This window comes from Papaver somniferum, unplaced genomic scaffold (genome assembly GCF_003573695.1).
Source record: "Papaver somniferum cultivar HN1 unplaced genomic scaffold, ASM357369v1 unplaced-scaffold_114, whole genome shotgun sequence".
In the NCBI taxonomy this organism is placed as follows: domain Eukaryota; kingdom Viridiplantae; phylum Streptophyta; class Magnoliopsida; order Ranunculales; family Papaveraceae; genus Papaver; species Papaver somniferum.
In genome coordinates, this window is record NW_020620381.1 from 4,412,669 (window position 1) to 4,427,424 (window position 14,756).

General features: G+C 35.0%; 2 protein-coding genes across 6 annotated transcripts; both read right to left on the minus strand.

Moving 5' to 3' along the window:
- Positions 1-252: 252 nt before the first annotated feature.
- LOC113328771 lies at positions 253-3,996 on the minus strand. 5 transcript variants are annotated; one of them, XM_026575785.1, is made up of 10 exons: positions 3,448-3,996; positions 3,285-3,360; positions 3,072-3,173; positions 2,770-2,842; positions 1,883-2,020; positions 1,729-1,791; positions 1,442-1,590; positions 1,087-1,227; positions 632-774; positions 253-504 (listed from the first exon to the last, which is right to left on the minus strand). In XM_026575785.1, exons 3-10 carry the CDS (start codon positions 3,164-3,166, stop codon positions 470-472), a joined length of 837 nt encoding a protein of 278 aa, XP_026431570.1. In that variant the 5' UTR covers positions 3,167-3,173; positions 3,285-3,360; positions 3,448-3,996; the 3' UTR covers positions 253-469. The 5 variants fall into 5 exon arrangements, with proteins under 5 accessions (XP_026431570.1, XP_026431568.1, XP_026431567.1 ...); XM_026575783.1 differs by having other exon boundaries at positions 3,295-3,996; XM_026575782.1 differs by having other exon boundaries at positions 3,285-3,996.
- Positions 3,997-12,664: 8,668 nt separating this feature from the next.
- On the minus strand, positions 12,665-13,940 carry LOC113328791 (metalloendoproteinase 1-MMP-like). The gene is made up of 2 exons (XM_026575802.1): positions 13,738-13,940; positions 12,665-13,596 (listed from the first exon to the last, which is right to left on the minus strand). Exons 1-2 carry the CDS (start codon positions 13,886-13,888, stop codon positions 12,977-12,979), a joined length of 771 nt encoding a protein of 256 aa, XP_026431587.1. The 5' UTR covers positions 13,889-13,940; the 3' UTR covers positions 12,665-12,976.
- Positions 13,941-14,756: the final 816 nt, after the last annotated feature.

Consider the following 14,756-nt stretch of genomic DNA (forward strand, 5'->3'; position numbering starts at 1 on the left):
CGGGCCATACCTGTGACTGCCCATATTTGTAACGGTTATAACCTGTTCTAAATAGGTGTTGTTAATAATTGTGACGGATTTCTGTGACAATTATTAATTAAAGTTACATTTTAGAAACCGTTACAAGAATTAATAGCAACAAATGAGTTAATTTTTATGTTGCGACACGTGTCTGTTCAAAGTGTTACTCTTGCTTGCAACAATTACTAAGATGCCACGTGTCAAAAACTCACACGTTATGTAACGTTTATATTTGTTAATTCCAAAGAAAACACGTGTCTTTATTTAGTCACAGTTTTGAAAAATTGATCCAGTTATTTTCGTAATAATCTTTGTTACATTTAATTAAAAAAAAATTGTTGACCGGAACCTTGTCGGCGTTCCGAGATTCCGGGCTACAAACCACACCTGTGATCATCATCGTCGCCAGCAAAGAAATATCTTCATTGTATGCTCCCAAGAAACCAATTCATTGTAAGAAGGCAAACGTGCTTGAACATAAACCTGTGACGGATATAAGAAATAAAAATCAGCTAGCTTCAATGAATGCAGATTCACTAATTCAGAAATAAAGAAAGAGAGATCAGATGGTGGATGTTAACTCCGGAGTAAATTTGAGTTTGAATAATACCCGACCGGTGAAGACAGTTGTGAACGGCTCGAGCCATGCTTAACGGGTGAAGGTGATCGTGAATACCTCGAGTCAATCCCTTGGCTTGGCTTGGCTGGTGATACCTTGAATCAACCTGGGCTTCCATTTTACAGGGTATATGCCTACAATACAATTAAACCTGAAACCGAATTGCAGGCCAACCTTTTTGGAATTGCAATTCATACATTCACAAACTGCATAAAGGAAGTCATCCATACATTCAATGTAGAAGCACAAACGAAGTAATTTATCCAAAAACAATTCAATCTTATTCATTAGTCTCAGACAAGAGTTATAATTGCATACGCAAAGTTGATAATAGACATGGTTCAACATGTGATAAAAATAAGTACTACCAGTATTAAAATGAATTTATTTGCAAATAGATGTGGTGAAAGAAACTAATCGATATAAACACAGGTCGTGGTTAATACCTGAATTCCAGCAACAAAAACTTGAACAAACCGGAATTCTGGAAGCAAGTAAACACAGTACTTCTATCACGAACTTGCTCTACAATTTCTTGCATAGGATTTCCTTTGTTTGCAGCTACTAGGGCCATAGCATCCAGGTCCCTGCAGCGCAGATTACAACAACTAATAAGTATTATATAGAATTAGGCGCTCCTCTAAGTCAGGTCTCAGAATTTCCTGTAAAATAGGTGTTTAATGAGAACTCTAACAATTGAAATCTAAAATGGAACAATGAAACCCATTATACTGCACATAGATAAAATAACATAATGACCAAGTAGACACGCAAAAATCAAAACCAGGGAAAGATATATACCCTTGTAGCATCACTGGGGTAGGCCATGGCCAAAATGTATAAGTTTCAAAGAACCTTGAAATAAGTGTTGTACCACTGGCATTAGGAAATCGACAACATATAAAAGTTGTGAGAACAGCCAGGTGAATTCCTCCGAAAAATCCAACCAACTGCAAACACGAATGTTAATCTTATTGAGATGTTCAAGAAGGAATTTGGAATATCGATAACACAAAACAGGTAAGAGAAGCTATATGAAAATAAAAGTTAAACTTTAAATTTTAATAAGAAATGAAAATGTCCCATACATTGCAGTATATTCCTCGCCTTCTTGCCCATAATTTAAGGCCCCATAACACTAACTGGAACTTCTGGAATTGATCAAACAAATGGAGTATTAAAATTGTACAAAGTAAAAAAACTGCACAACTACAACCAGAACAGAAGCTTAAGGATTTTTACCAGATAAAATCTAATGCAGCTTCCATTGCAGGGGAATGGCTTAACGATGTGCAAGTCCTTCTCATTGATAGAGAGTACTAGTGAATGGGCAACAAAAAGCAAATCACTCTCATACTGATCTACCGTGTGCTTGTAGTACTGCAAAAAGAAAGCAAGAAGGAAACAGTTAGAAAAAAAACCTTCTTTTTAAAAGAAATCTAAAATACTAATTACTGAATAAAGGGTGAACTTAATTCAACAGCAGAAGCTCGAAAATCCTAATTGTTTGTCTAAACTAAAGGATCGTATAAAGGAAAGATGATGTCTTACTAGTACGTTACCAAAAAAATTGGTGTAAGAACGCATAGCCCTATGAAAATTAACCACGATCTATTCAGTAGTTTTTAGTCAGAAATTTAACGATAGCGCACGTTAAGATTATTTTGGTTAAACACTCTTGAAACGATAAAATATGGAACTCTTGCTCCTTTAGACCCAGGCACTCTTTTCCAACTACTCAGCAATAAAGAACCAAATACAGGTGGTTCTGCTGGATCTAAACTTAATGTATAATAACTCTTAACCATATACGACAAACGTGAAAATCATGGTCTTACTAATAAAGACCATACATACACTCCAAACATGCTTATGACAAAAACTAAGCTATGAAGCATCTCAGACGAAAGGGTCAAATTTTGAAACAGCTCAGCAACAAACCAAATCTAATTTCTTTGTGTCCACCAGAACATGATCCCATTTGTCGTATTTCAACAGTACTGCCATATTAACAACCATTTACTCCAACACCTTAGAAGGAAATTCCACATTTAACAATGAATATATTTAATAATTTACACAAGCCTTGTATGTGAACAATCCCCTGCCTCCACAGCAAATATAGTTACCTTCTTGTTTTTTTGGTGAATGAACTGGAGAAGAGAATGAGGACACCAAGGTCGTCTTTGCTTCTGAAACATACTACAACACCGATCACAAAACATGGTCAAGTTTTTTTACCAAATATGTTTCATAACTCAAAGAACATCTTGGAAAATTTCTCAACAGTAAATAACAGTTGAGAAACATACATAACAGTAGATACGCTTGGCCTGTGGCCTAGATTATTTAAGCAGGATCCGAATTCTTAACTCTTTATAGGAAAAGTACCAAAAGTAAAATAGGAAATGTAAACACGTAGAGTAATTACCATGACTTTAGGGACAAGGTTAGATTCAAACTGAGGTCTAACAACTCTAACCACAGGACTTCCTTGTTGTAAGAATCTCTACCACTACTCAACATCTTCCAACTTTATATAGTCCATGAATCAAATAAAATAAACAAAAAATAAGTATAATTCCAAGATAATCTAAAACACCAAAAAAAAATAAACTAGATAATCTATCAAGTAAACACAGACAAGTAAACACCCAAGATTTCATAAATTATCTAGTGTTTGATACATCAAGTAAACACCCAAGATTTCACTTTTCTATCTGTAAAATCAGAGAATTACAACCAAGTTAGTGATGCTATTTAACCCATCAAAATCAATGAAGTGAACAATAGAAAATTATACTTTCCTTTGATTTTAATTACAAGATTTAGGGATTTTAAAACAACACGAAGTGACTCTAATTTGATTTCAGTTCTTCAGAATAATCCATAAAACAATAGAAACCCTTAAATCTTTTCATCTCTAAACAAGTTAGGCTTCAAATCTCAGAAATCTCTCTTCAACTTCCTGTTTCAAATTCAATCAAACAAAGTACATAATCATATTTTTACATTGAAACATTAAGATCCAATGAAACCCAAAATAGATCTGAGAAAGAAAAAAAAGAAACTCATCTGCGAAAAAAAGAAAGAAACTCATCTTGATGGGAGAATCAAGAAGAAAATCACAGAAGCGAGGGTTAAACAAATCACCGACTAAACGAAAAAAGAAAGAAACCCAAACTGATTCTGATTTTATTTATAGTAGATTCACCACATAAACTTCTTTTATTTCTAATTTTTGTAGTGGTTTCTAAGGAGAAAGATTAAGGTTTCGATTCAGGCTCTGATTGATTTTGGATTTTCAAATAGAATAAGAAAGTTTGGTTTCGGAAAAGGTTGAGAGAGAGGAGGCGGAGAAGAAGAAGCAGATAAGCACTCAATTTCTCTCTCTTCTATAAATATGTAGAACCCTTCTGCTACAGCGCATCTGAGCTAGATGACTATTGCGCACCACACCAATTTGATTAGTTTCTACAGATCTAAGGGTTAATATCAAACCATGTGTCCAAAACGAAAATTATTTAACGGGTGTCCTTGTTTTTATGATTTAGAGAACCATGCGACATCGTTACGTAGGTGTCCATGAGTTTGGGATGAAAAATCCAAAGATATAAACTCAAGTTTTCAGATTAATATAGATATATATATGTGTGCCCGAGTTATTATAGATATCCCCGAGTTTAGATCTGAGTTCCGCATTCGGATGAACTGGAGAGGAAATATATATCAGATTTGAACATCTCAGGTTCAAAGATTACTATACTTAGACCTGAGTCTCTCTTTCAGATGAATTGGAAAAGAAATATATTAGATTTGAACACCCCAGGTTCAAAGATTACTAGACTTACACCTGAGTCTCTCATTCAGATGAACTGGAGAGGAAATATATCATATTTGAACATCCCAGGTTCAAAGATTACTAGACTTAGACCCGAGTCTCTCATTCGGATGAACTAAAGAGAAAATACATCAGATTTCAACATCCCAGGTTCAAAGATTACTAGACTTAGACCTGAATCCCTCATTCGGATGAACTGGAGAGGAAATATATCGGATTTGAACATCCCAGGTTCAAAGATTAGTAGACTCAGACCTGAGTCTCTCATTCGGATGAACTGAAGATGGATTGTATCCGATCTTATCATCTCAGCTTCATATATTACTAGAGTTAGACCTGAATCTCTCATTTGGATGAAAGGATGATGTATTATATCTTCTCTTGTCATCTCGGGTTAAAATATTACTAGAGTTAGACCTAAGTCTTTCATTCGGGTGGACTGATTCTCATACTCATGAACTAGAACATTTATGATCTAAGGAATGCAAAGTTTGCAAACCGTGGCTTAATGCAAAGTTTGAAACACAATTAGATTCATTTGATTATCTTTCATGATTTACTGATCATCATATTTGATCTAGAAGTGTTAGCTAAATATGGTTAAGTTAAAAGTGTTCATGTGGCTAACTTCGGTTAACTATATGGTTGCATTCATCGTTCTTACGAAGTTTCCGACTTATAGTATTCCACTTACCTCCAAGTTTCGAACTTGGAGCCAGGTTCATGCCTCGAAGTTGACGAAAAGGGGTCTGTTTAATGTTTGTGGTTGGAAAATCCCAGGTTCAAAGATTACTGGAGTTGGACTTGAGTTTCGTGTTCGGATGAACTGAAGAGGAAATATATCAGAATTAAACAACACAGGTTCAAAGACTACTATAGTTAGCCTTGAGTTTCTCGTTCGGATGAACTGGAGACGAAATATATCAGAATTGAACAACACAGGTTCAAAGACTACTAGAGTTTAGACTTGAGTTTCTCGTTCGGATGAACTGAGGACGAAATATATCATAATTGAACAACACAGGTTCAAAGACTACTAGAATTAGACTTGAGTTTCGCGTTCGGATGAACTGAGGACGAAATATATCAGAATTGAACAACACATGTTCAAAGAATACTAGAGTTAGACTTGAGTTTCTCGTTCGGATGAACTGAAGACGAAATATATCAGAATTGAACAACACCGGTTCAAAGACTGATAGTGTTAGACTTGAGTTTCTCGTTCGGATGAACTGAAGACGAAATATATCAGAATTGAACAACACAGGTTCAAAGACTACTAGAAAGACAAAATATATCAGAATTGAACAACACATGTTCAAAGACTACTAGAGTTAGACTTGAGTTTCTCGTTCGGAGGAACTGGAGACGAAATATATCAGATTCGAACATCACAGGTTCAAAGATTGCTAGAGTTGGACACGAGTTTCTCGTTCGGCTAAACTGAAGACAAAATATATCAGATTGGAACATCACAAGTTCAAAGATTGCTAAAGTTAAACCTGAGTTTCTCGTTCGGATGAACTGAAGAAGAAATAAATCAGATTATTAGAATTAGACCTGAGTTTCTCAATCGGATGAACTGAAGACGAAACGAAATATATCAGATTCGAACATCACAGGTTCAAAGATTGCTAGCGTTAGATCTAAGTTTCTCGTTCGGATAAAATGAACACGAAATATATCATATTCGAACATCACAGGTTCAAAGGTTGCTAGAGTTAAACCTGAGTTTCTCGTTCGGATGAACTGAAGACGAAATATATCAGATTCGAACATCACAGGTTCAAAGATTGCTAGAGTTAGACCTGAGTTTTTCTTCCGGATGAACTGAATACGAAATATATCATATTCGAACATCACAGGTTCAAAGATTACTAGAGTTGGACCTGCGTTTCTCATTCGGGTGAACTGGAGATGGAATTTATCAGATTTGAACATCCCGAGCTCAAAGGTTAGCAGAGTTGGAACTGAGTTTTCTGATTCGGATGAATATCAGTTACTAGAGTTAGACCTAAGTTTCTAACTCTAGTAACCTGTAACATCAGAATTGAATATCACAGGTTCAGAGATTACTAGAGTGAAAATGACCAGACTACCCTTATCAGAAATAAGTAAAATAAATATTATATATTAAGAAAATGACCATATTACCCTCATCGGAAATAAGTAAAGTAAATAGTACGAACAATAAAAATGACCATATTACCCTTAGTAGAAATTAGTGCAATAAATATCATGGAGATAGTGAAAATGACCATACTACCCTTATCGGAAATAAGTGAAATAAATATTACAGATTATGAAAATGATCATATTACCCTTACTAGAAATAAGTGGAGTAAATATCACAGAGACAGTGAAAATGACCTCCTTACTAGGAATTAGTGCAATAAATATCATAGAGACAGTTAAAATGACCATATTACCCTTACTGGAAATAAATCAATAAATATCACAGAGACAGTGAAAATGACCAAACCACCCTTACTAGAAATTAGTGAAATAAATATTATGGAGACTGTGAAAATGACCAGACTACCCTTATCAAAAATAAGTAAAGTAAATATTACAGACTGTGAAAATGACTATTTTACCCTTAATGGAAATAAGTATAATAAATATTATGGAGACTGTCAAAATGACCAGACTATCATTATCGAAAATAAGTAAAGTGAATATTACAGACAGTGAAAATGACTATACTACCTTTACTGGAAATAAGTGCAATAAATTTTATGGAGACTGTGAAAACGACCATACCACCCTTATCGGATATGAGTAAAGTAAATATTACAGTCTGCTAAAATGACCATTTTATCCTTAGGGGAAATAAGTGCAATAAATGTTATGGAGACTGTCAAAATGACCAAACTACCCTTATTGAAAATAAGTGCAATAAATGTTATGGAGACTGTCAAAATGACAAGACTATCCTTATCGGAAATAAGTAAAGTGAATATTATAGACAATGAAAATGACTATATTACCCTTACATGAAATAAGTGCAATAAATATTATGGAGACTGTGAAAACGACCAGACCACGCTTTTCGGATATGAGTAAAGTAAATATTACAGTCTGTGAAAATGACCATTTTACCCTTAGGGAAAATAACTGCAATAAATGTTATGGAGACTGTGAAAATGACCAGACTACACTTATCGGAAATAAGTAAAGTAAATATCACTGACAGTGAAAATGACCAAATTACCCTTACTAGAAATTAGTGCAATAAATATCATGATGACAAAGAAAATGACCAAACTACCCTTATCGAAAATAAATTAAGTAAATATTATAGACTATGAAAATGACCATTTTACCCTTACCGAAAAATTACCATAATATTTACTGCACTTATTTCCAATAAGGGTAATATGGTCTTTTTCACAATCTGTAATATTTACTTTACTTATTTACGATAAGGATAGTCTAGTCATTTTCACAGTCTCCATAATATTTATTGTACTAATTTCCATAAGAATAATATGGTCATTCTCAGAGTTTGTAATATTTACTTTACTTATTTCCGATAAGGGTAGTCTGATCATTTTCACAGTCTTCATAACATATATTGCACTTGTCTCCACTAAGGTAAAATGGTCATTTTCACAAACTATAATATTTACTTTACTTATTTTAGATAAGGGAAGTTCAGTCATTTTTATAGTCTCCATGATATTTTTTGCAATAATTTCTAGTAAGGGTAATATGGTCATTTTCACAGTTTTAAATATTAAATTTACTTATTTTTAATAAGGCTAGTCTGGTCATTTTCATACTATCAATAATATTTATTGCACAAATTTCCAATAAGGGTAAAATGGTCATTTTCACAGTATGTAATATTTACTTTACTTATTTCTAATAAGGGTAGTCTGGTCATTTTCACAGTCTCCATAATATTTATTGCATATGTTTCCAATAAGGGTAAAGTGGTCATTTTCATAGTCTGTAATATTTACTTTACTTATTTTTGATAAGGGTATTTTGGTAATTCTCATAGTCTCCATGATATTTATTGCAATTATTTCCAGTAAGGGTAATATGGTCATTTTCAGTATGTAATATTTACTTTACTTATTTTTGATAAGGGTAGTTTGGTCATTTTCATAGTTTCCATGATATTTATTTCATTTAATTCCGGTAAGGGTAATATGGTCATTTTCATAGTCTATAATATTTACTTTACTTATTTCTGATAAGGGTAGTTTGGTCATTTTCATAGTCTCCAGAATAATTATATTACTTATTTCCAGTAAGGGTAAAATAATCATTTTCATAGTATGTAATATCTACTTTACTTATTTATGATAAGGGTAGTTTGGTCATTTTCATAGTCTCCATGATATTTATTGCACTTATTTCTAGTAAGGGTAATATAATCATTTTCATAGTCTCCATGATATTTATTGCACTTATTTCTAGTAAGGGTAATACGGTCGTTTTCACAGCAAGCGCAATATGGTCGTTTTTCAAAATGTGTAATATTTCTTTTACTTATTTCCGATAAGGGTAGTCTGGTCATTTTCACAGTCTCCATAATATTCATTGCACTTATTTCTGGTAAGGGTAAAATGGTCATTTTCACAGTATGTAATATTTTCTTTACTTATTTCTTATAAGGGTTGTATGGTTATTTTCACAATCGGTAATATTTACTTTACTTATTTCCGATAAGGGTAGTCTGGTCATTTTCACAGTTTCCAAAATATTTATTGCACTAATTTCCATTAAGGGTAATATGGTCATTTTCACAATCTATAATATTACTTCACTTATTTCTGATAAGGGTAGGCTGGTGATTTTCACAGTCTGTACAATATTTTGTTGCACTTTTTTTCATTAAGGGTAATATACTCTTTTTAATAATATGTAATATTTACGTTACTTATTTCCGATAAGAGTAGTCTGGTCATATTCACAATCTTCGGAATTTTTATAACTAATAAAAGAATTTAATATTCCTAATTATTATCACGAATATAAAATTTAGTAAGAGTTATAACTGTTACAGGACTTATCACAGGTGTATCTGTGACTGAAAAATAAACTGTGACAGGTTGCACTGTTACAAAATCCTGATTTTGGTGTAGTGTTGGTTTGAAGATCCTTTATTGATTGGAAAGATAAAAACTTGGTGGGAATCAGCTTGTTATTTTCAAGGCAATCCGGGGTTCATTATGGCAAAGAAGTTGCAGGTTCTTAAATCTAAACTTAAGGAGTACAACAAGAATGATTTCGGTAGTTTGGACCGGAAAATTGATCAGAACTTAATTGACATTCAGAATCTCGACAAGGAAGTTCAATCTAATGGGGTGTCAGAAGAGACAACAAGAGCTCTTTTGAAAGCTAAAGGAGAATACCATAAGCTCTCCAGAATGCGAGCTATTTATTGGAGACAAAGATCCAGAGTGGACTGACTGGATAATAATGAAAGAAATACAAAAACATTTCATAAGAGGGCTTCTCAAAGACATAGAACCAACTCTTTCTCTCAGCCAAATGTTGATGGCGAGCTAATTTCAGATAAGGATAAAATTAAGAGTTGCATTGTGAATTACTATACCAATCTGTATAAGGAGCAAGCTTCATCAAGACCGCAACTCGATGGTATCAATTTCCCTAGCATCAACAGCGCCCAAGCTGCTATTTTAGAAAATGTTTGTGGTGAAGAAGAAGTTTTGAGAGCTATTAATGATTTAGGAAGTGATAGGGCTCCGGGACCTGACGGGTTCCCGATGATGGTGTTTTCTAAATGTTGGCATTTCATGAAGGAGGATATTTTGGTGGTGTTTAATGACCTGATGATTAATTCACATATTGATTGGAGGCTGAAGTCTACCTTCATAACCTTGATGGGTAGTGTAAATAAGATTCTAACTAAAATTTTAGCCTCGAGGTTAGACTGTAATACAGGACTTGGTGGGATGCAACCAGAGTGCCTTCTTGAGCGGCAGACAGATTTTGGACAACTCCTTAATAGCTAATGATTGCATTGATTATTACAATAAGAGGAAGAAGAAAGGAACTTTGTGAAAGATAGATTTTCCGAAAGCTTACGATAATGTCTCTTGGGAGTTTTTGGATTATACTTTGATGAGAATGGATACAAGCTTGCATCAGATTTGTAAACTTCTCGGTTCTGATTAATGGATCTTCTAATGGTAGATTCCAGAGTACTAAGGGACTTAGACAAGGGGATCCTTTATCCCCGTTTCTATTTCTCTTAGTGGCTGAAGCTCTAAACTTGATGCTCCGAAAAGCTTGTGAAGTAGTTGATGGCGGTACTTATGTTAGTCACCTGCAGTTTGCAGACGACACCCTTGTGTTTATTCAACCTAACTCAGATCAGATTACCCACTTAAAGAATATTCTCTTATGTTTTGAAATCATTTCAGGGATCAAGATTAATTTTAATAAACCACTTTAATTCCAGTGGGACAAGTTGACGATGTTCAAGGGTTTGCTAAATCTTTTGGTTGCAAAGTTGAGGATTTCCCTATATCTTACTTAGGCTTGCCCCTAGGTGCAAGTATTACTCTGCTCACAAATGGGATGTAGTTCTTGAGAGTGTGGAGTCAAGACTGACTTCCTACTCCTCATCTGATCTCTCTAGGGGTGTTAAGTTGGTGCTAATTCAAGCTGTTCTTCAAGCCCTCCCTGTTTATATGATGTCTCTCTTTGTGGCACCTGCTGCTGTTATCAATAAGTTAGAACTGCTCTTTAGGAACTTCTTGTGGAATGATCGTGAAAATGCCCCAAAAACACACTTAGTAAACTGAGAAGTGGTTACCTGTTCCAAGGAAAAAGGTGGGTTAGGAGTGAAGCAAATTAAGTTCTTTAATATGGCTCTTATTATGAAGTGGCTTTGGAGATTTGGGTGTGAACAAACAACTTTGTGGAGGACAATAGTTGCTGAAAAATATGGTGAAGATCTGTTAGGTTGGTGTACAAATATCTCCAGTCAGCCATATGGTTGTAGTGTGTGGAAGGGAATTCTGAAGTTCATGGAGCAATTTAAATCTAATTATGGTTGGGGAATAAGTCTAATGGGACTTTTACAGTGAAGTATTGTTATCTATGGTTGATCTCTGACTGCCCTTCTCCTGAGAGGTTCATACACCCTAAAAATATTTGGTCTAAACATTGGCCAACGAATGTTAGCTTCTTCATGTGGGTAGCAGGCCCGGAGAAGATTTCAACTCAAGACATGATGTATAGGAGAGGTTGGTATAAAGAATGGGTAAATCATTGCTACATGTGCGTACGGGATGGCGAATCTGCTAAGCATCTTCTCATCCATTGCGACGTGGCCTGGCGTACATGGGGTCTTTTTCTCAAGGATTGGAACATCAAATGGGAAACTCCTCCTGATATTACTTCTCTCATCTCTAGATGGCCCAATAGATCTAACTCGAAGAGGAAGGTATTGGTGCTGAAAGTACTCCCGGCTGCTATACTTTGGAATTTGTGGAAGGAAAGGAATCTCAGGGCCTTCCAAGATATCAGTAAGGAGGTGATGGGTATTGTGGAAGTTGTGAAGTTGAGGTGGCATATTGGCTACATAACAGGGAGGTGTTCAAAGGAATTTCCATGGAGCAATTCGTTATCAGCTGGGATGAGGTCATTTTTCAACATTCTTAGGGCTCCTTGTATTCTTTCTGCTGGACGTGTGGAATGTTTGTTTTGTATGTGTTTTAGTTGTTCGAAGGTACAATAGTTGCCGTTTGTTTTTCCGGTTTTGGTCAAAGGCGGTTTTTCTGGCCTCCGTTTTTTTTCCTTTTGATCGAGTGAGCCTTGGCTCATATTTTATGTACTTTGGCTCTCTTTCAATAAATTTTTAACTTACCGATCAAAAAAAAGAAAATATATGTCACTTTCTCTTATGGCCTGTGAGTTAACCTTGAAATAAGAATTGTCTTTTAATTGCTGATTTCAAGTCATAAATATAGATCTAATTAGTTTCTGCATTTACTATATGACCTACGGAAATGTAGTGCAGCTGTTTTTTGATGACTCTTTGTTACGTATCGGTAATAATATATACGCATAAAGATATCACATTTAGTACAATATACATTTTCGATTAGGAAAAACTATTGATAAGACGCTACTCATGTAGTTGCGCGGGTTTACCATATGAAATTGAATAATTTTTGCTCTGCTTGAAGAAACTGTAGTTCTCAAATTTGTGCTTGATGAATTTATTTATTAAGAAGTGAACTAAACAGCCAAAAAAGAAACAACAAAATTCAACCTAATTTCACAACAAATGAGTCCTATAAGACTCAGCTGTTTCATAGGTACATACATCACTCACGAGTCATACTTCTCTAATTTCCAGTTTTAGTCATATAGCATATAGTTACTAGTTCCTGCAGAGGATCACAAACCAATTTCCGTCATAGATAAATTGGATTTGATCCGTATTATTACGTACTTATATATTATGATTCCCTCAACAGCTATTAACCTGATTATTGGATGGATCAGGAACCGTATATAGCTCTTAAGGCTTTAACGTCATTAACTTGAACTTGCCTCTTGGTGCTTCCAGGTTCGAACACTGGGTACATGATTGTGTTTTTTTCGAAAATATGTTCTAGTCCTAATAAATGTCCAATTTCATGTGCTGCAACAGATTCAAAGTCCATTGTGTCTGATTCTGGATGGGTACTCCATTTATCCCCTGCGTCGAAGTAAATCCTTCCATCATTTGGTGGAAATGCATGAGCGACTACTCCCATTTCACCATCAAATCTATACCCATCACCAAGATCACCTTTTTGGAATCCAATAACCATGTCAGCCCCTACATCATCATTGGTCTCCTCAGTGAACTTGAAGTTACTCACAGCTTCCCATTTCGCAAAAGCTTGTGCAACAACATTTTTCAGGGTTTCGGTGTCAAGTTTATCAAAGGTTTTACTACTATTAGAGCTAAATCGATAAGTGAGGAGAGAGCTTGACCATTTTTCTGGGGTGCTAGCTGCAAGTACGTCTTTGTTATTCTTCCTCTTTCCGGGTTCAGCGTCGACAACGTCTGCTCTACCACATCGAGGCATCATCATTTGTTTCACTGTTTCGGCGTCTAAGCTCCCGGTGGCATCTATACCATAATTGAGTTGATAAGTTTTGATTTCAGACTCTAAGACGTCATCAAACACGTCATCGTATGCATGTTCACCACTAGGATTCACATCATTCAAGTATCCAAATCTTTTAAGATATTTCTTAACATTATGCAAACCTGGTGCGGTCTGACCAATGTGAGCTCCTTTGAGATCTTGAAGAAAATCAAATGGCTCAGCAGATAGAGTCGGGTTTGGGAGAATGGCGAACAAGGTGAGAAGAAAAAATGGCACAAGTTGGAAATATTGAACAGCTTTGGTGGTCTGCATTGTGTTTACTGAAAGTTTTGTTGTTTCTGTTTTTCTGCTGTATTTCGAATGCTTTCTCAACTATTTATAGGGAGGTATAGAACACTAATGAATTTCATAATCATACAGAACCATTAAGTTGAAGTTCCCTACCCCAGAGATATAATGGATCACAGAAAGCGGTCCTTTGCATAAGGTTGATGTTACAAGTTCACCAGATTAATTAATTAATGAAGCATCTAACTGTCGAATCTAACACTTAATCAAAATCTGATCCATAAATGGTTGAAAGGACACATACATCTACCAATTAAATTCATTTCAATCTGTAGTTTCTTCTTCAGAAGAGTAAATATAGTTGTTAACAAGTTGGTATCATACCTTCATTTTCATCAACAACTATCTCTACTCATTGCACATGCACTTCATAAATTAACTTGTTAACAAGTTTCTTTCTAAACCCGAATCTTTATAAAAGTACAACCATGCGGGTCCTTCTAAAGATTTTTTTTTTTTCTGGTTTCTTTGGTCATAACGTTTCAATCTATTAACACCAAATGCTTCTCGGGGCGTCGTTAACTTATGCAATTAAAAGTTAACCGATCACTGGGCAATGCAGAAAGTAATTTAGGCAAGTTACACGTTCAAAAAACTCCATACAACGACTTCAAATTTCCAGAAAATTGTGGTGATGTAGCTTTAGAAGAACCCAACAATGAATGGCAACAAAATCCCAACACAAAAAGGGTCACCTAAATATTCTTACAAAAACCCCAAAGGTTCGGAAAATCCCGACAAAAAACTGTAGTTCTAGAAGATCCTACCAACAAACCCGTTGTGGCGTTGTTCCACAACAATAAGCTCATAACACCTCGAATGGCGAACCATC